Source organism: Oncorhynchus mykiss, chromosome 8 (assembly GCF_057628025.1).
Source record: "Oncorhynchus mykiss isolate SJ-2025 chromosome 8, ASM5762802v1, whole genome shotgun sequence".
NCBI lineage: Eukaryota > Metazoa > Chordata > Actinopteri > Salmoniformes > Salmonidae > Oncorhynchus > Oncorhynchus mykiss.
In genome coordinates this window covers 54,616,082-54,638,242 of record NC_143029.1, presented here as the reverse complement: position 1 = coordinate 54,638,242, position 22,161 = coordinate 54,616,082, and the positions used below count along the sequence as shown (strand labels likewise).

General features: G+C 41.6%; 1 protein-coding gene across 3 annotated transcripts; it reads left to right on the top strand.

Annotated features, from left to right (window-relative positions):
* Window positions 1-114: 114 nt before the first annotated feature.
* LOC110530094 (zinc finger protein 644) lies at window positions 115-18,967 on the top strand. Of its 3 annotated transcripts, XM_090181971.1 has the most exons (9): window positions 168-421; window positions 1,070-1,171; window positions 1,963-2,063; window positions 5,451-5,683; window positions 10,663-13,222; window positions 16,510-17,076; window positions 17,239-17,364; window positions 17,574-17,679; window positions 17,945-18,967. In XM_090181971.1, the coding sequence occupies exons 5-9, from the start codon at window positions 10,678-10,680 to the stop codon at window positions 18,138-18,140; spliced, it is 3,540 nt and encodes a 1,179-aa protein (XP_090038097.1). In that variant the 5' UTR covers window positions 168-421; window positions 1,070-1,171; window positions 1,963-2,063; window positions 5,451-5,683; window positions 10,663-10,677; the 3' UTR covers window positions 18,141-18,967. The 3 variants fall into 3 exon arrangements, with proteins under 3 accessions (XP_021468573.2, XP_021468574.2, XP_090038097.1); XM_021612898.3 differs by lacking the exon at window positions 5,451-5,683 and having other exon boundaries at window positions 115-421; XM_021612899.3 differs by lacking the exons at window positions 1,963-2,063; window positions 5,451-5,683 and having other exon boundaries at window positions 121-421.
* The last annotated feature ends 3,194 nt before the right edge of the window (window positions 18,968-22,161 follow it).

Here is a 22,161-nt window from a genome sequence, read left to right as displayed (position 1 = left end):
TATTGAGATAAAATGTTTCATCGATGAGAAAATGTGCAGAATGTCGGCCAAAATGGGCTTCCTCTCACTACCATATTTGGTAAAGAGTGGAAACGCCAAGCGGACGCTTCACATTTATACATCCGGTGAAATATCTGTCTTATTGTTATATCTGTGGAGATAGGTTTGCCAGCTCAGATTGATCGGCAACTTAAAACATTATTAGCATTTTTTCGTTTTAACACAAAAATAATGTATTGTAAAAATGTATTTCGAATCAAGCTGCTCGATAGACCGTTCGTTTATGTATTTGACAACTAGCTAAATATCTAAGCCATAGGTCTGCTGATCGATTGGTGTGCCGCGCGTTGCGGCTGCCTCCTGACACCAAAACGACTGGCAGGTTTCAAAACAACATGCATTGAGTGTTGGCTATACAAAGGTACATGAAGATTTTATGCGTTATTTGAATATCCTATATGACGATGAGTGAGGGAGGGGGGGTAGAATTAGTGGAAATATTACAACGTTTAACAGGTAAGAGCTCACAACCGTAGCCTAGCTGACACGTTACTACACAGCGAGGATAAAGAGGCTGTGTAATTTGTCTTGATTGCCAGTCATCTTGTGCTACTATGACTGTTGAGTAGCTAGCTATAACTGTATCCGCAAGGTGTTCACAAACCCAAATGTGATCCAGACAGAGAAAAAAATATACACATTGAATGGAAATTACCATCTAACATGTCAATGTATTCGATTTTAATAAAATAACCATTTCAAACCGGCTATCAGTAGCGTCCACCCAATCTTCTACCTATAATAAACTAGGTAGATGATCATCAACTCGGGATTTTTCATGCCGCCTATCTGGGACAAACCACTTTCACTTGCGGGGGAAGCTTATCACGGTGACAAAAGGTTTATGAAAGATCACGGAAGTATAATGAAATGATTACTTACATTGTGAATGTTATATTATATCCCTAGTTCTACACTGGAAAAATGTTGTGCAATTAAAAGGTGCACTCATTAATGCATTTGTGTCGTTCTTGTATTCCCTCTCAAAAAAATGGTTTAACCTACGTAGACCAAGGAAAATGGCGACTGTGAAATGGATGGAAGACGAAAGTGAGCAATAATTCAATGCAACGATTAAAGTGCATATCGTTTGCATTTACACCGTTCAAAGGTAACGTTTCAAGTCTTCTCTAACAATATTGTCACCTCTCGGTATTGCTCAAAAATGTCCGGCGTTTTTTGTGTGGTTTTGGTGGAGGTTTTTGTTTTGGTATGGACATTATGGACTGGGTAAGGTTAGGGTATAACAAGCGTCCAACAACAGGAAGATTTAAAGAGAAGTAAAGCACATTTGGATCTTTATGGGGCTCGAGGAAGACCACGATTAGTTCGCTATGTTGGTGCTCGAGTGTAAAGGTTGCGCTTTGCTTTGGCATAGCTGGGCTACAGTTCTGCAACGCATAGCTAGAAAGTTTACTATAGAATGCATAACTGTCAACTGCTCATCAACAACGTTACCCATCGGTCTTGAGTAAGGGGTGATCGATTAGCATTTTATAAGATATGTATTTTGACATTCATGCATTTATGGCTTACTTGACAGGTGTCCTTAGATAGGCATATTTAGCCCACTCATCGCTCACCTTGCTGTCGTTATGTACATGAAAAATTATATTTTTTTCTATTGAAAATGTATCTGTATAGATTGTTGTGGGGATTCAAACCCTCATGGGATGCTTACCAGGGGTGTATAGAGCCCCACAGTGCAGGTGTCATAATACCCAGAAAACCTAGCGGGCAAAGAGGGAAATTGTTTTTCCACCATTCATGGGGGATTTTAGAAACACTTAAAATAAGGTCTGTGTTTCGTGTAGGCTTACACTGGCGTGATGTTTTGATAACCATCTAAATCTCTCATGGACAAGGTGACTTATCAATATATTTGGGTCTATTTACTCTCAGATTCGAAATGCTCATTAGCATCAAAGAAGACATCATGCAAGACTACAGATCCCTGCAAGCTCCTAGCTGAATCATTTCTCGCTGAAACCTTTGCTAAACAGGTATTGTGTCAAACTTGCACAAGACAGTTCACAGCATTGTCAGTTTAAAGAAATCTTGCAAATGTATGAATTACTACTGTTGCCAACCGGCTCGTAACCCTTAACATGGAGGGAGACAATGCGGAGGTAAAACTATATACAAGTAACGGTGTGTGTGTGTGTGTAGTCGGTAGTGTAAGTGAGTAGATGCGTGCAACGATGGTGATAATGAGGAGTGCCAAAACAAACTAACACGAAGAAGCCCTAAAATGCTGCAACCAAAAATAAGCGTGTCTCCTCGGTGTATGGGGGGAAAGGTGTATTTATCCCTGGGACACACCCGAGCCCAGAGGTGTACCATTTCGCTGATGACCCTCCCAGCTCCGCACACCGACATCCTATTAAGAAAAATGACCAGAGAGAAAGAATTCATCACTCCTCATAAAACCGGGGACCACCAATGACACTGGAACACCACACCAATCAAAAAACTATAAATGTAAATATTCAACAACAAATATATATAACACCAACAAAATACTGCTCTAGTTAACCTTGTCGTCCCCAGACCTCAGCAACCTTTGTGCACAGGAAGCAACCTAAAAGAGGGGGAGGGGAAACGAGGACGACACAAAATAAGCAGTAGCTGGTCACGTAAATTACACGCATACGTCACAACTCTGGGACCACACGCAAAAGAAAATGCATGTCCACTGATCAATAGGACCAGACGCGTTCAGGAACAGGGTGCACGAGAGAGAGCGTCAGCAACGGCATTATCAGACCCCCTGCTGTGCCACACATCGAGATGGAATTCCTGTAAAAACAAACACCATCTCATTACCTCTGGTTAGGACACATCATAGACCTCAAGGTGAGAAGGTTATGGTCGGCGTAGACCACATTAGGTACAACACCCGACCTGATGTACACCTCAAAGTGTTGTAGCGCCCATATGAGTGCTAGCACTTCTTTTTCCACCACGGAGTAGTTCAACTGATAACAGTTAAACTTCTTAGTTTATTTTCAAACTGGCCTCTTAACACCGGACAAATCTGCTTGCAGCAGGACATGTGATTTGCAGAGGAATGAGAAATCCATGCGAGGAGTAACTAGCACTGGAGTTGGGGTAAGCAACCTCTGCGTCATCAAAAGCCTGCGACAGAGAGGAGACCATACTTAAACCCACTTAGCTTTCAGCAAATCTGTCAGGGGAGCGACTATGGTAGAAAAGTTCCTACTGAAACTATGATAATAACCAATCATTCCCAAGAAACGCATCAGTTGTAGAGGTTGGCGGTGGAAAAGTATCAATAGCTACCACTTTAGCCCGAACAGGACGCACCTCACCCTGTCCAATCACCTTACCAAGGAACGTAACTGAGCAAACTCCCACTTTGCCAAGTTGATAGTGAGGCGACCCACAGCCAGGCGGTCGAACAAGGCTTGAATACGGGACAGATGCTCCTAAAGTATCTGCATAAACCAATACATTGTCCAGATAAACAGTGCCCCCAACCAGACCGGAGACAACCCTATTCATAAGGCGCTGTAAAGTGGCAGGTGCGTTCCGCAGGCCGAAACTCATAACCAAATACGAGTACAGACCGAAGGGTGTAATAAAGGTAGAGATTTTGTGTGCCTTACGCGTCAGTGGCACCTGCTCACAAACTTTGCTACTCCGACCTGATCAACGCAGTCCTCCATCCGAGGAAGAGGAAATTAATTTTGCTTAGTGACACTATTTACCTTACGGTAGTCCGTACAAAATCTGTTTGTCCCATCCGGTTTACTGACCAAGATACAGGGAGAAGCCCAGCTGGAGAAGGAAGGCTCTGCAATATCACTCTCCAGCATGTACCTGATCTCAGCATCCAGACAACACTGTTTCTCTGAAGAAACTCTATAGAACCGCTGACGGATGAGGTCAGCATCCCCAATGCCAATATCGTGTTCCATCAAGTTTGTACGTGTCAGCGTATCAGAAAACAAAACTGGAAAACTCAGAATCAGACCGACCAACTCGTCTCGCCTATCAGCAGGTAGATGAGCGAGAAGGCTATCTAAAACATCCAGTTAGTGAATTTTTCAATCTACCCTGCAGTATGCAATCGTAGGGACCAGGGATGACAAAAAGCATGACAAAAAGAAGAACCTAGCGATGTAAACGTACCAAACAAAAGCTTGCCACCGTTGGACTCTGGATCAGTGGAAAAACTTTCTCTGGAATGCTGTATCATGCTTCACGATGTGGCAGTCCAGTGGAAGAATCTGGGTTTGGCAGATGCCAGGAGAATGCTACCTGCCCCAATGCATAGTGCCAACTGTAAAGTTTGGCGGAGGAGGAATAATGGTCTGGGTCTGTTTTTCATGGTTCGTGCTGGGCCCCTTAGCTCCAGTAAAGGGAAATTTTAACGCTACAGCATACAATGACATTCTAGACGGTTCTGTGCTTCCAGCTTTCTGGCAACAGTTTGGGGAAGGCCATTTCCTGTTTCAGCATAACAATGCCCCTGTGCAGAAAGCGAGGTCCATACAGAAATGGTTTGTCTATAGGTGTGGAAGAACTTGACTGGCCAGCACAGAGCCCTGACCTCATCCCCATTGAATACCTTTGGGATGAATTGGAACGCTGATTGCTAGCCAGGCTTAATCGTCCAACATCAGTGCCCGACCTCACTAATGCTCTTGTGGCTGAACGGATCAAGCAAAGTTCCAACATCTGGTTGAAAACCTTCCCAGAAGAGTGGAGGCTGTTATAGCAGCAAAGAGGGGACCAACTCCATATTAATGCCCCTGATTTTGTTATGAGATGTGTGATGAGCAGGTGTCCACATACATTTGGTCATTTAGTGTATTATGAGAGTTGTTAAGCATATGTTTACTCCTGAATTTATTTAGGCTTGCCATAACAAAGGGGTTGAATACTTGGTCACTAAAGACATTTCAGATTTAAATTTTTTATTTAATTAATTTGTAAAAGTTTAGAAAAACATAATTCCACTTTAACATCATGTGGTATTGTGTGTAGGCCAGTGACGACGAAGTGCATTTAATACATTTTTTTAAATTCACGCTGTAACACAACAAAATGTTGAAAAAGTCGAGGTTGAGAATACTTTCAGAAGGCACTATATATGAAATGTAATCCAACAAAATATCAAACATTTCTGTAAATCAGTTATTTTATTTACAGCTAGGCTAAATAACAGTATATTTCTTCTCCATTGTGAAAGTGTTTACAAATGCAAAAGTGAGCCTTACCTACAAAAATATAAACTCAACATGCAACATATAAGGAAGTCAGCCAATTGAAATAAATTCATTAGGCCCTAATCTATGGATTTCACATGACTGGGAATACAGATATGGATCTGTTGGTCAAAGATACCTTTTTTTTTTTTAAAGGTAGTTGCGTGGATCAGAACCAGTCAGTATCTGGGTTGACCACCATTTACCTCATGCAGCACGACCCATCTCCTTCACAGAGTTGATCAGGCTGTTGATTGTGGCCTGTGGAATGTTGTCCCACTCCTCTTCAATGGCTGTTCGAAGTTGCTGGATATTGGCAGGAACTGGAACACGCTGTTGTACACGTTGATCCAGAGCATCCCAAATTTGCTCAATGGGTGACATGTCTGGTGAGTATACAGGCCATGGAAGAACTGGGACATTTTCAGCTTCTAGGAATTGTGTACAGATCCTTGCGACATGGGGCCATGCTGAAACATGAGGCGGATGAATGGCACGACAATGGGCCTCGTGATCTTGTCACGGCATCTGTGCATTTAAATTGCCATAGATAAAATGCAATTGTGTTTGTTGTCATTAGCTTATGCCTGCCCATACCGTAACCCCACTGCCACCATGGGGCACTCTGACATCAGCAAACGGCTCGCCTACCTGACGCCATACACTTGGTCTGCGGTTGTGAGGCCGGTTGGACGTACTGCCAAATTTTCTAACACGACATTGGAGGTGGCTTATGGTAGAGAAATTAACATTCAATTCTCTGGCAACAGCTCTGGTGGACATTCCTGCAATCTACATGCCAATTCCACACTCCTTTAAAGCTTGAGACATACGTGGCATTGTGTTTTGTGGCCTTTAATTGTCCCAAGCACAAGGTGCACCTATGTAATGATCATGCTGTTTAATAATTTTCTTGATATGCCACACTTGTCAGGTGGATGGATAATTTTGGCAAAGGAAAATTGCTCACTAACAGGGATGTAAACATTTTAGAGAAATAAGCTGTTTGTGTATATGGAACATTTCTGGGATATTTTATTTCAGCTCATTAAACACGGGACCAATAGTTTACATGTTACATTTTATACTTCTGTCAAAAGTCAAACGTTTGGGGACACCTACTAATTCAAAGGTTTTTCGTTATTACAATTTTCTAAAATTTTCTACGAATAATGAAGACCTCAACTATGAAATAACACATGAAATCATGTAGTAACCAAAAAAGTGTTAAACAAATCAAAATATATTTTAGATTCTTCAAAGTTGCCACCCTTTGTCTTGATGATAGCTTTGCACACTCTCTCAATGAAGCTGGTCTCTCAACCAGCTTCATGAGGAATGCTTTTCCAACAGTCTTGAAGGAGTTCCCACATATGCTGAGCACTTGTTGGCTGCTTTCCCTTCACTCTGCGGTCCAATTCATCCCAAACCATCTCAATTGGGTTGAGGCTGGGTGATTGTGGAGGCCAGGTCATTTGATACAGCACTCCATAACTCTCCTTCTTGGTCAAATAGCCCTTACACTGCCTGGAGGTGTGTATTGGGTCATTTTCCTGTTGAAAAATAAATGATTGTGCAAACCAGTTGGGATGGCTTATTGCTGTAGAATGATGTGGTAGCCATGCTGGTTAAGTGTGCCATGAATTCTAAATAAATCACAGACAGTGTCACCAGCAAAGCACCATCACACCACCACCTCATGCCCCACGGTGTCCTTTAGTAGTGGCTTCTTTGCAGCAATTCGACCATGCCAAGTCTAGGTCTAAGAGGCTTTTAAACAGCTTCTACCCCCAAGCCATAAGACTCTTGAACATCTAATCAAATGGCTACCCAGACTATTTGCGTTGCCCCCCACCCCCTATTTTACGCTGCTGCCTCTCTGTTTATTATCTATTTATAGTCACTTTAACCCTACCTACATGTACATATTACCTCAATTACCTCGACTAACCGCTGCCCCCGCTAATTGACTTTGTACCGGTACCCCCTGTATATAGCCTCACTTGTTATTTTACTGCTGCTCTTTAATTATTTGTTTAATTTCTTATCTTTTTGGGGTATTTTTCTTACAAGCCGTTAACCAACAATGCAGTTGACCTGTCTAGAACCCTGTTCCACTAGCGGAACCCCTCGCAAACAGCCAATGAAATTGCAGGGCGCCAAATACAAATCAACAGAAATCTCATCAATCAAATTTCTCAAACATGCAAGTATTAGACACCATTTTAAAGATACAATTCTCGTTAATCCAGCCACAGTGTCTGATTTAAAAAATGCTTTACAGCGAAAGCTCCACAAACGATTGTTAGGTGACCACCAACTCACAGAAAAACCCAGCCATATTTCCAGCCAAAGAGAGGAGTCACAAAAAGCACAAATAGAGAGAAAATTCATCACTAACCTTTGATGATCTTCATCAGATGACACTCATAGGACTTCATGTTACACAATACATGTATGTTTTGTTCGGTAAAGTTCATATTTCTATCCAAAAATCTTATTTTACATTGGCGTGTTACGTTCAGTAATTCCAAAACATGCAGTGATATTGCAGAGAGCCACATGAATTCACAGAAATACTCATTATAAATGTTGATAAATTCAAGTGTTATGCATGGAACTTTAGATAAACTTCTCCTTAATGCAACCGCTGTGTCAGATTTCAAAAAAACTTTACGAAAAAAGCACAATGTGCACAGAATGCACTCCCAGGAATCGCAGTTCCACAATAAATGCTTGTTTTGTTCGATAATGTCCATCATTTATGTCCATTTATGTCCAATAGCTTCTTTTGTTAGGGCGTTTGGTAAACAAATCCAAAATCGCGTTCAGGTCCAGTTGGACGAAAAGTTCAAAAAGTTATACTACAGGTCGAAGAAACTTGACAAACTAAGTATAGAATCAATCTTTAGGATGTTTTATCATAAATGTCCAATAATGTTCCAACCGGAGAAATCCGTTGTCTGTAGAAAAGCAATGTAACGAGAGATGCCTCTCATGTGAAAGCGCGTGACTGAGAACGCGGCTGCAGGCAGGCCCCTTAGTCAAACAGCTCCCATCCGGCCCCCCTTCACAGGAGCAGCCTGAACCATAGTTCTAAAGAAGGTTGACATCTAGTGGAAGCCAAAATAACCCATATCCCACTGTGTATTTGATAGGGGTGAGTTCAAAAACTACAAACCTCAGATTTCCCACTTCATGTTTGGATTTTTTCTCAGGTGTTTGCCTGCCATATGAGTTCTGTTATACTCACAGACATCATTCAAACAGTTTTAGAACTTCAGAGAGTTTTCTATCCAATACTAATAATAATATGCATATATTAGCATCTGGGACTGGGTAGGAGGCAGTTTACTCTGGGAACGCTATTCATCCAAAAGTGAAAATGCTGCCCCCTATCCCAAAGAAATTTTAAGTAAGCAGTTCACTGTAATGTTTTCACCTGTTGTTTTCAGTGCATGTGACAATTTGATTTGATGAAAGCCTGATTCACACAGTCTCCTCTGAACAGTTGATTTTGATGTGTCTGTTATTTGAACTCCGAAGCATTTATTGGGGCTGCAATCTGACACGGAACCCAAACCAGCTGCGCGCGTGCGCCATCGTGCATAAATCAATTTTGCCCCCCCCACACTAAACGCGATCACGACACACAGGTTAAAATATAAAAACTCTGAACCAATTATATTAATTTGGGGACAGGTTGAAATGCATTAAACATTTATGGCAATTTAGCTAGTTAGCTTGCACTTGCTAGCTAATTTGTCCTATTTAGCTAGCTTGCAGTTGCTAGCTAATTTGTCCTGGGATATAAACATTGAGTTATTGTACCTGAAATGCACTGCACAAGGTCCTCTACTCCGCCAATGAATCCACACATAAAACGGTCAACCGAATCGTCTCTAGTCATCTCTCTTCCTTCCAAGCTTTTTCTTCTCTTGACTTTATTGCGATTGGCAACTTTCATAAATTAGGTGCGTTACCGCCACCGACCTCGTTCATCTTTCAGTCACCCACGTGGGTATAACCAATGAGGAGATGGCACGTGGGTACCTGCTTCTATAAACCAATGAGGAGATGGGAGAGGCAGGACTTGCAGCGTGATCAAGGTCAGAAAATAGAACTGATTTATATTTTAGCCCTTGGCAACGCAGACTCTCGCGAGCAGTGTGGGTGCAATAATTGAATAACAGATTTCTAAATGTATTTTGCAACGCTCGCCCACGCGACGCAGGCGGTTTGGTCAGCCTATGAGGTGCAGTTAACTCTAATGAACTTATCCTATGCAGCAGAGTGATCTCTGGGTCTCCCTTTCCTGTGGTGTTCCTCATGAGAGCCAGTTTCATCATAGCACTTGTTGGTTTTTGCAAAATTTGCTGGATTGACTGACAATGTCTTAAAGTAATGACGGACTGTAATTTCTCTTTGCTTATTTGAGCTGTTCTTGCCATAATATGGACTTGGTCTTTTACAAAATAGGGCTATCTTCTGTATACCACCACTACCTTGTCACAACACAACTGATTGGTTCAAACGCATTAAGAAGGAAAGAAATTCCACAAATTAACTTTTAACATGGCACACCTGTTAATTGAAATGCATTCCAGGTGACTTCCTCATCAAATCAAATTGTATTGGTCACATACACGTTTAGTAGATGTTATTGTAGGTGAACCGAAATGCTTGTGTTTCTATCTCCAAATGTGCAGTAATATCTAACAATTCACAACAATACACACAAACCTAAAAGTAAAACAATGGAATTAAGGAATATATAAATATTAGGATGAGCAATGTCGAGTGGCATAGACTAACATACAGTAGAATAGAATATAGTATATACATAGATGAGTAAAGCACATATGTAAACACTATTAAAGTGAATAGTGTTCCATTATTAAAGTAGCCAGTGATGTATATAGGGAAGAAGCTGGTTGAGAGAATGCAAAGTGTGCAACGCTGTCATCAATGCAAAGGGTGGCTACTTTGAAGAATCTTAAATATATTTTGATTGTTTAATACTGTTTTTGGTTACTACATGATTCCATATGTGTTATTTCATAGTTTTGATGTCTTCACTATCATTCTACAATGTAGAAAATAGTACAAATAAAGAACATCCCTTGAATGAGTTGGTGTGTCCAAAATGTTGACTGGTACTGTACATAAATACAATTGATCATATTTTGCAGCAGCTCTCAGAAGTAATGTTTTTTTTTGTTGCTGTGCACCAATAGCAGGCACCACTGGTGGTGGTAGAGAGTTCTTAAAGGAGAGGTACCATATTTGGCAAGTGTAGCCAGCTAGATGATTGATGGGCAAAGTAAACAACTTTCTGCTCTGTTTTTTTCTTTTTTTTCTTTCCTAGAGTTCAGCTGCAGAAATGTCTGATCTGACCGGTATTGATGAAGAAGAGAAAGATGTGATTGACCCTTTAGATCTCTTTCAAGATCTAATGACAAATCGGACGCCCTTGTTTATAGAAACGTTGGACAGACCTCCGACTTCTCCTCTGAGAGAAAATAGTGTCCTTGATGTTCTCTCAAACACAAATGTGTTGTCTGTGAATGGACCTTCTTCACACCAGGCCTTCGAATCAGATGAACTCAACAGCTTGTCAACAGAAAAGGAGGAGGAAAAGAGTATTACTCAGTTGAAGACTGTGCAGGACATTGACACTACAGGGATATGGGGTTTCGATGTAGAATCTTCAGAGAACTCAATGGATAATTATGAGGATCCCCTGTGCTGGGACCCTCAGAGAGAATTCATGCAGTTTCTGTGGGACGACCACGATGATTCTCCTGTGGAGGAGCCACCAACGGCAGATCCTCCCCCAAACAGCCAAAGGAGGAGGAAACGCAAAATGGACATGGTGGTCATGGTAGATCCCTCAGAGGAGCTGTTCTCTGATTTGAGCCTCAAGTCAACAAAGGACATATTTGATGAGGATCTAGAAGACCCTGTTCCCATCAACAAGGTCCAACGCTGCAAACCTCAATCACTGACAAGGAAGAAAGCACCGTATCCCAATGGAACTGTAGAGGCCATCAAGCAACTTATCTTCAACGCGCCTGCAAGAAATCCACATGAGACAAGCGTGGCTCACAGGCTTAAAACGCTGAAAGGGAAACCGCTCACTGACTCTTGTTCAGAGGAGGAGCCATTGTTTTTTCCTTGCACAAAGTGCAACATCAATTTCAAGGAGAAGAACCATTTGCACCGGCACATGAGGACTCACACAGATCCGCCCAGTCTGATCAACATTCCAAAGCCTTTTATATGCAGAGAGTGTGGACAGTCGTTCCGCTTTCGTAATTCTCTCCTTCGTCACATGACCATTCACCAGGAGAGAAGAGAGAGACTCATGGAGGAGATCAAGGGCATGAATGAATTGAAGGATGAGGGCACAGATGCAAGGCTACAGTGCCCCCAGTGCACTTTTGGAACAAATTGTCCAAATACATTTGTTCAACATGCCAAGACTCATGAGAAGGACAAGAGGTACTACGACTGTAAGAATTGTAACTATATGGCTGTGACTGTGTTGGAACTTGAGAGACACATGAACAAAGAACACAGTCTCTGTAAAAACCTCGACGAGCCAGATAAACCCAGAGTGTTTAGGTCAAAGGAAGATAAAACACCTCATTCCTACTCCTGTAACCATTGTTCTTATGGCACATCAAGCAAAAACATCTTCAAAAATCATCTTGAGATTCGTCATAATCAGACATACGAGGAGAATGACGTTTTCCAGAGTAGAGAAAGAAATGAGGATGCACAATCACCTTCTGAGAAGCACTTCCCCATTAGGAAACCCACAGTAGTAAATTCATTTGCTTCAGAGCTGACATCAAAATTATCTGTGAAAAAACTGGCTTTCAGAAAAAGAACAGATTTGCCTTGTGATTCAAATGACATTTCTGATCTTTTCAAAAAGGATAAGGTAGTTCACAGAGCGCAAAGAGGCTTCAAGTCTCAAACCACAGAGTCAAAACTTGACAAGTCAATAAATCATCTATTGTCTCGACAAAGACGTGACAAGCAGAGGAATGAAAAAAATGTCACCACAGGTTTTTTTTTTGTCGAGGGCACAAATGGTGATCATGATTTAGGACGAACATTGTCAGGGATTTCAGAAAATCCAAATTCTTCTTCAAATGGCCACAAACATTTATTGGCATCTAAGTTGGAGAATAATATCTTAAATTCTGGCTGTGATTCCAGTTTAAGGGAAGGTAATAGTGCAGACCTCAACCGCAAGCATGTCTCTAAACTTGTCGTAGAAATGCCAGTTAGGAAAAAATCTCCTTCCAAAAGAAAAATGTCCACCCCTTATCGCAATACCGTTGACCAGGACTCTTACTTAATTTTACCAAAACATTTGCAAAGCCAGAAAATGCAAAATATGGTGGAGGTGATGGAAGACGGTGATAATAATGATGTCTTCCAGTATAGTGATGGCACAGATGCCAACAATAAAATTCTCGCTAAAAGTGAAATCAAGCAAGAGAAACCGTACATTGGTAATTCCTTTAGCAGAGGAATGTCTATGAAAGGAGTCCTTGGAACCTCTGAAGACCTGTCTGATAAAGGTCAAGACAGGAATTATCGGCAGAAGCCTGTTGTCAAGGAAGAGTGCATAGAAACACAGGTTTTTGGAGAGAACCTTGCGCCCAACTCAGGGCCAGTAAGTGAACCCTTTTTAGATGCTGATTTGGAAGGGGGTGGGGAGCGGAAGACCTGTCCTTACTGTCCTGCAGAGTTCGAGTCGGGTGTGGGATTATCCAATCACGTGAGAGGGCATCTGCATAGAGTTGGACTGAATTACAATGCACGCCATGTGGTATCACGAGAGCAGGTGGCTTCTCAAGACAGGAAACCTCGCATCCGTCGAAAGATGGGTGCAATACGACTGAAAAAAGGTACTATTTTCCATTATCTTTTTCCTTTATTTTTCTAGATCTAAATAAATGTAGCATTGGGGAAAAAAATCCATAAATCCAGCCATAGAGAATAACATATCATCATCAAAAAAAAAGTGGTTTATAACATGCACAATTAGAAGCATCAATCTATATAGATCAAGCGTGACTAAATTCGAGCCCAGTAACTTTGCTCACCGCATCCTCCTTCGATTGTCTCGTCTCGGGTGCCACGAAAAGCCCCCACCTGCTGATCTGCACGAAGTGTGTACGTGCCACTGGCAATGTACTTTGCTGGACATGCTAGCTGTTCTTGGTGGCGCATCATCACTTCAAACGCATTCCGTCGTGGTGTTATCGGTTGGCCTACTACTACTGGTAGTACCGGTAAAATGTAAGTTATGAATCGCAAATCAACGTACAGCTGACACACTTCGATTTCATCAATAACATTTTACTTCAATTTGGTTGTCCAAAATACTATCAGCTTGCACTGCGTCTTTGCTGATGAATGCCCTGATCTCTGGCCAGTCAATTGATAAAATTACATTGTTCTATTAATCACTTCTAATAGATCTGAAAATGATGCAATAACCATGAATTTAACCGACTGTTTATAATGAGGGACGTCCCACGTTTAACCTGGACACAAATAAACTCAGCAAAAAAAGAAACGTCCTCTCACTGTCAACTGTGTTTATTTTAAGCAAACTTAACCTGTGTAAATATTTGTATGAACACAACAAGATTCAACAACTGAGACATACACTGAACAAGTTCCACAGACGTGACTTACAGAAATAGAATGTGTCCCTGAACAAAGGGGGGTCAAAATCAAAAGTAACAGTCAGTATCTGGTGCAGCCAGCTGCATTAAGTACTGCAGTGCATCTCATCCTCATGGACTGCACCAGATTTGCCCATAGGCAACGTTGTTGCCAGTGATGTCTGGTGAGGACCTGCCTTAAATCAGGCCAACAAGCCCTCAGTCCAGCCTCTCTCAGCCTATTGCGGACAGTCTGAGCACTGATGGAGGGATTGTGCATTCCTGGTGTAACTCGGGCAGTTGTTGCCATCCTGTACCTGTCCCGCAGGTGTGATGTTCGGATGTACCGATCCTGTGCAGGTGTTACACGTGGTCTGCCACTGTGTGGACGATCAGCTGTCCGTCCTGTCTCCCTGTAGCTCTGTCTTAGGCGTCTCACAGTAGGGACATTGCAATTTATTGCCCTGGCCACATCTGCAGTCCTCATGCCTCCTTGCAGCATGCCTAAGGCACGTTCATGCAGATGAGCAGGGACCCTGGGCATCTTTCTTTTGGTGTTTTTGAGAGTCAGTAGAAAGGCCTCTAGTGTCCTAGGTTTTCATAAGTGTGACCTTAATTGCCTACCGTCTGTCAGCTGTTAGTGTCTTAACGACTGTTCCCTAGGTGCATGTTCATTAATTATTAATGGTTCATTGAACAAGCATGGGAAACAGTGTTTAAATGCTTTACAATGAAGATCTGAAGTTATTTGGATTTTTACGAATTATCTTTGAAAGACAGGGTCCTGAAAAAGGGAAGTTTCTTTTTTTGCTGAGTTTATTTTCAGAGTAGCTTCCCCAACACCGCTAAATGTATTATTTTGCCCAAGTTTATCATAGGACATGAACAGAATGCATGAGTGATTCGTATTTCCTGCAACTTTCTGAAGAGGCAACGAGTATGCTCCTGTGTGTGTGTGTGTGTGTGTGTGTGCGCGCGCGCAGTACGCATGTCTAACACTTTGTATAGCCATTAGCGATGATGCTAATGAAGACAGTCTTCTGGTAGATTGATAGGCTTTCCCAAAAACCTTAGCCTATGTTTACCTGGCAGATTTATATCAGGATTATTTTCATCAATCTAGTGGCTATTTGTTTTTCAAACTCTACCATCACATGTGCACTATAAAAACACAGCTTAAAAACAGTCTCTTGTTCATTGCATGCTTGAATTAAAGGGTAACTACACCCAAAAATACATTTCTACGATTTTTTGCAGCCCTCGAAAGTGGACTCCAATTTTGTTGTTTTTCTAGTAAAGTGTGATTTTGAGAGCGAAAACCTGAAAAAATGGGAAAACAGAAACCTGTAAAAACAAGAAATGGAATCGGACAAAAAATAAATAAGATTTTATAGGGCCCTACCTAATAATAATTTTAAATACAGTTAGGCTATGTTAAATCAGAAAGATATAATACTTAAGACTGATATAACCCTTTTATTTGTTCATTTGAACCTTTAATACATTTTTCAAGATAATGTGGGCTATTTTCTTATTTTTTCATTTTTAATAAAATACATAATTTGAAGAACAAACATTGTGGCAATGCATATATTGCAGTAAAACTGTAAATAAGTGAATTTAAAGAGATTTTTTGAGGATTTTACATTTTGTGGTTGTGTCTTCCAAGTTGTTTCCGCGGGTCGCATATAGCAAATTTAGCATGACACAAGCTGAATTAAATGTAAAAGGCATTGAAAATAAAAAGCGTGGGGTACACATGTTGTTAACATTTCACAGAGATACACTTGTTTTTGTGAGATGTCTTTGAAAAATAACAGGAACATTGCATTAATATGAACGGTGTATACTAAAATATGAAAATACCACGTCTTGTTTCAAAATCATCATCTAGCTTACCTTTTTATATATTGTTTTATGTCCTCCGGATTTGAGAAGAAAGATGACGAGTTCAACGGTGAACCTGTCTGTAGCCTTAATTCTCACACAGCATCCAGCCTAGCTGATGCCATGCTATTTTCCTGATATATGACCACTTTTTTTTCTCTGTTTTCCATTGATTTAAGCACCCTAATTTTGACCCTTCTATAAGGGTAAAAACTCCAATAAGTTTTTAATGGATTATGATAAGAGACATGAGGTTTGGACCATTTGTTTTCTTAGAGGATTATCTACACAATTCACATGTTATTTGAACCATTGTTCAAAAGATGCGTTTTTGATTGGACACCCTACACTACACTGAACAAATAAATTAATTTTGCTGTGTATTTTGGATGGAATCAAGACATTAGAATGTACCAGAGGCCACCAAAATAGAGCTCCTCCGGCAAAAACTCCTCGCCTCCCGGCACAGGGAACCTGGCTGGTTACTTATCACATTTGGCTAGCTACTCTATGTACTTGTGGAAAACATTACTCAATAATTTGTTTTTTAATTTTGAATTGGGATGGGAACTCATTTCCTTGGCATACAAAGAATGTTTTGACCAATTATTTATGTTGTGTTGCTATGTTTTCAGCACCCAAGTTTGGGTCTGAGGGCGCTCCTGTCCGATGGCACTCCTGTCCACTATGTGGGGACTCTTTTGATAATAAGACAGGGCTATCTAACCATGTTCGGGGCCATCTGAAACGGCTTGGAAAATCCATTGCCACGAAGTCCAAGTCCCCAATGTTGTTGCTCCGGGAGCTGATGCGTGACAAGAGAGAGTTCCAGAGAGCTCTGCAGATTCTGGGCAAGAAACGGATCCCCTCCCATTCCAGAATCCCCTCAAAGCAGGTCACCTCTAATCACCTGACACCCTCTAAACGGAATCCCATTCAGAACCTCTACAACAATGCCAAACCACTGGTGCCCATGTATACTCTATCAGGGGAAACATTGGATAAACAGGCAGAGACTAAGTTGGAGGTAAAGGGTTCACTCTCGAGTGCCTTGATAGGAATTCTGAAGAAGAGGAAGTGTCAGGAGGACTCAAAGTTGAGGACTTCATCTCAAACGGCAAGAAGCGCCCTGGCAGTTTCCTCCACCAGCGAGTACGGTAGAGGAGCACAAGTCAACTCAACACTCTCAAACTCTACATCGGGTGAGACCAAGGCTAAATGTAAAGTTTGGAATAAAGGGCTGTTAACCAAAGACAAAATGTTAGCATGAAAGATGTGAATGCCAAATGGATTACGTTTGCGTGCAAAACCATTCCCGATGTGGTCAAAAATGTGACCGATTTTCATTCAATATTGTTTCACAGAGAAAGGTGAATTCAACAGGAAGGTGTGTGTCCATTGCAAGGCAACCTTCCATAGCGGTGTTAGTCTGTCCAATCACTTGCGGGCATACGCAAAACGAAAGAGCACTGCCTTGCTGGAGGGAACAAGTAAGTGCCTTCGCATCATCAGCGGCACATGTTCACAAAGTTACATCACTACTGCACATTTCTTACAGCCTTACTACTGTACAGTGAACACAATGATTTCCTTAATGTCACTGCCTCACACAGACTCCCTGCGTAAGTGCACACATGGTCACCGGTCAAGACTGAACTTACCTGAGCCTATTGCTCTTGCCCTGTTCTTAATGTTTCAGCGTATGACTGTAAACAAAGGAGGCAGAGATCAAGGCCTGGTTCCAAGAAGAAGATGTCCCCCACTCTGCCACACGCACCAGAGGAGATGTATAGGCTAACCTGCAGGTACTCTGTACCTCATCTTATATGCCACAAAGTTTGACCACATACTGTATGCCATTGGTGGAAATTGTATTATTAATTTACATTTTTACTACTCAGATTTTAAGTTGGGGCGAAGCTCTATTCAATGCATTATTTGTTGTGATGCTTTAAAAGGAATGTTAAGCTGACCAAAGATATTTGATTTCAAAGAGTTGGTTGAAGCTTCTACTGTCTTTGATGCCCACTTCTGAATGAGGGGGTCTTACTATGTTTGGATCCTCTGCAGATTCTGTGACCTGGTCTTCCAGGGCCCCTTGTCGGTCCAGGAGGACTGGATAAAGCATCTACAAAGGCACATTATGAACGCCAGTGTCCCCCACACAGGAGCAGGCATGAGGGAGGTCACCTCACTGCCTAGGAACCCGTCCTACCCCACCTCTGACAGACAGACCCCGTCACTGGCAACTCACACTGCCTCCTAAGCCAAGGTTTTTAAAAAGTATATATTTTGGTTCAGCTGAGTGTATGTGTTTGAACATTGGATGTTCCTTCAGTTTTATACAATTGAAGAAAAAAATGGCCACTATTACAGCACACAATTTCAGGAGTTTGACTACCTAATCTCTTAAAACACATTTTTATTTTTTGGTATATTGTTACATTTTATCAGCATTTTAAATGTCCCATGTTAGGAATATGATTCCATGTGGGCTGACTGTTTTCTTTGTTTATGCAGTAATGTAGTGGGGAAGCCATTTCCAATAGAGACAACTCTTACCTCAGATTACTGAATTCTCTGTCCATTTGGTCCAGTTTGGGAGCACCCTTTCTCTGTATAATAATATATTGACATTTATGCTACACACGAAAATGGGACGAATACAATCCTCTTCTGTATTCAAATCATATTGCTACCATTTGTTTATGCGTGGAGGGGGTTCTGGGTAAAAAAAAATGGATAGTCATCAACTAATCCTCAGGCAGATTTCCTATCAATATCGGTAAGTATGGCGTGTGAGTTAATCACAGAACATAAGGTTCAAAACATGGATTAATTTTTTTTTGGGGGGGTGAGAGTCACAAACAGCAGTTATCAGCATATTAACTCAAACTCCTAAATTAATAGGGTTTATCAGTCACAGTTTGTGTTCTCGATAATGCAGTCACAGTGTGGATTGTTGCTGCCTTCCATGAGTAACTCACCTGTATTTAATGTTTTGAAATAATTTGTTTAAATGTATATCATACCGATATTATGCTGAAACAATTTTTTGATGTTCTAAATAAAACAATGGTTTTGTCATCTGGATTGACCTGTTGGTGTTTTCTTTAGCAGTTGCCAACTGTTGTACTGGACAAAAATATAAGCGCGTGTTGGTCCCATGTTTCATGAGCTGAATAAAAGATCCCAGAAGTGTTCCATACACCAGTGGTGTAAAGTGCTTAAGTATAAACTACTTTAAAAAGTACTACTTAAGCAGACTCACTAAACACAAATGCTTCGTTTGTAAATTGGGAGTGTGCCTCTGGCTATACGTGCCGTCTGGTTTGCTTAATATAAAGAATGTGAAATGATTTATACTTTTACTTTTGGTACTTAAGTATAGCTGCGATGCTAGTCGTGGCAATTTCGCTGTCTACATTTAACACAGGCAGCCCTATTCTTTTGCCCAATTATTGGATAAGTATCTGATTGGTCAAAATACCAATTAGTGCAGCATTTCTCAAACTCGGTCCTCAGGACCCTAAGGTGCACACGTTTTGGTTTTAGCCTTAACACTACACAGCTGATTGAAATGATCCAATTTTGATGATTAGTTGATTATTTGAATCAGCTGTGTAGTGCTAGGGCAAAAACCAAGGACCGAGTTAGGGAAACCCTGAATTATCGGCAAAATGATCGTTATTAGGCTGCCTGTGTAAACGCAGCCATTGATGGAAAGATTGCTGTCATTCATTAACTAGGGGCTTGATTCAATCCGTAGCGCTGAAGATTTGCGCTACTCTGCATTAAATAATATATTGAAATAATTTCCAACTGAAGAAAAAAAAGTCCACAGTTAAAGATGGGTGTTCTTGCATGAAATGTTCCACATAAAACAAAATGACTACAAGTCCCAACTACTTGATATCTAATGGATCTTTCACACTCAAGTAAAACAGGTATTCTGTATTAGTTTAGGATAAGCAAAGCGGAGATGTTGTTTCCTACCATCACCACCTGGGGGAGGCCCGTCAGGGAGTCCAGGACCCAATTGCACAGGGCTGGGTTGAGACCAGGGCCTTATTAAGCTTAATGATAAGCTTGGAGGGTATGATGGTGTTGAATGCTGAGCTATAGTCAATGAACAGCATTCTTACATAGGTATTCCTCCTGTCCAGATGGGATAGGGCAGTGTGATGGTGATTGCATTGTCTGTGGACCTATTGGGGAGGTAAACAAATTGAAGTGGGTCTAGAGTGTCACTCTAGTGAGTCTAGAATGACAGGTAAGGTGGAGGTGATGTGATCCTTGACTAGTCTCACAAAGCACTTTATAATGACAGAAGTGAGTGTTACGGGGCGATAGACATTTAGTTTAGTTACCTTTGCATTCTTGGGTACAGGAACAATGGTGGCCATCTTGAAGCATGTGGGGACAGCTGACTGGGATAGGGAGAGATTGAAAAGCAAGCAAGACGTCGGTGTCCGTGACGTGGCTGGTTTTCCTTTAGTAGTCCGTGATTGTGTGTATACACTGCCACATACACATACACACATCTCGTGTCTGAGTCGTTGAATTACGACGCCACTTTGTCTCCATACGAACATTTTGCTTGTTTCATTGCCTTGCAGAGGGAATAACTACACTGTTTGTATTCAGCCATATTCCCAGTCACCTTTCCATGGTTAAATGCGGTGGTTCACGCTTTCAATTTTGTGCGAATGCCGCCATCTATCCACAGTTTCTGGTTAGGGAAGGTTTTAATAGTCACAGTGGGTACAACATCCCCTATACACTTCCTTATAAACTCACTCACAGAATCAGCGTATACGTCAACATTATTCTCTGAGACTACCCGGAACATATCCCGGTCCGTGTGATCAAAACAATCTTGAAGCGTGGATTTCGATTGGTCAGACCAGCGTTGAATAGTCCTGAGCACGGGTACTTCCTGTTTGAGTTTCTGCCTATAGGACAGGAGGAGCAAAATGGAGTCATGGTCAGATTTTCCGAAAGGAGGGCGGGGGAGGGCCTTGTATGCATCGCGAAAGTTAGAGTAGCAGTGATCCAGTGTTTTTCCAACACGAGTGCTACAGTCAATATGCTGATAGAATTTAGGTAGCCTTGTCCTCAAATTTGATTTGTAAAATCCACAGCTACAATAAATGCAGCCTCAGGATATATGGTTTCCAGTTTGCATAAAGTCCAATGAAGTTCCTTGAGGGCCATCATGGTATCGGCTTGAGGGGGGATATACACGGCTGTGACAATAACCCAAGAGAATTCCCTTGGGAGATAATATGGCCGGCATTTGATTGTGAGGAATTCTAGGTCAGCTGAGAAAAAGGACTTGAGTTCCTGTATGTTGTTACAATTACACCATGTGTTGTTAATCATGAAACATACACCTCCGCCCTTCTTCTTCCCGGAGATATGTTTATTCCTGTCGGCACGACGCAATAAGAATCCCGGTGGCTGTATCGACTATGACAGCATATCCTGAGAGAGCCATGTTTCTGTGAAACAGAGTATGTTACAAATCCCTGATGTCTCTCTGGAAAGCAACCCTTGCCCTGATTTCGTCGACCTTGTTCTCTAGAGACTGGACATTAGCGAGTAATATACTCGGAAGCGGTGGGTGGTGTGCGTGCCTCTGTCTTTCTCTTTTCCAGCGGCGTTGTTTTGGGTCAACCTCTGGAATCAGTTAAAATGCCCTGGGTAGTTCAGACAAAGGATCCGCTTCGGGAAAGTCGTATTCCTGGTCGTAGTGCTGGTAAGTTGACATCGCTCTGATATCCAATAGTTCTTCCCGGCTGTAAGTAATAACACTTCAGATTTTCAGGGCTAACAATGTAAGAAACAATACAGAGAAAAACTAAACACTGCAAAGTTTCCTAAGGACTAGAAGCGAGGCTTTTCAGGCTTTGTAGTTAGGTAGGGTAGGGTTGGTATACAGAAGATAGCCCTATTTGGTAAAAGACCAAGTCCATATTCTGGCAAGAACAGCTCAAATAAGCAAAGAGAAATGGCAGTCCATCATTACATTAAGACATGAAGGTCAGTCAATCCAGAAAATGTCAAGAACTTTGAAAGTTTCTTCAAGTGGAGTTGCAAAAACCATTGAGCGCTATGATGAAACTGGCTCTCATGAGTACCGCCACAGGAAAGGAAGACCCAGAGTTACCTCTGCTGCAGAGGATAAGTTCATTCGAGTTACCAGCCTCAGAAATCAGCAATTAACTGCACCTCAGTCTGCAGTCCAAATAAATGCTTCACAGAGCTCAAGTAACAGACACATC

Excerpts from the sequence above, each read along its gene's own strand:
- LOC110530094 (XM_021612898.3), top strand. The coding sequence starts at position 1,126 with ATGCAACGATTAAAGTGCATATCGTTTGCATTTACACCGTTCAAAG. Across the intron at positions 13,223-16,509 it reads TGCAATACGACTGAAAAAAG|CACCCAAGTTTGGGTCTGAG; the intron begins GTACTATTTTCC and ends CTATGTTTTCAG. Across the intron at positions 17,680-17,944 it reads ATGTATAGGCTAACCTGCAG|ATTCTGTGACCTGGTCTTCC; the intron begins GTACTCTGTACC and ends GATCCTCTGCAG.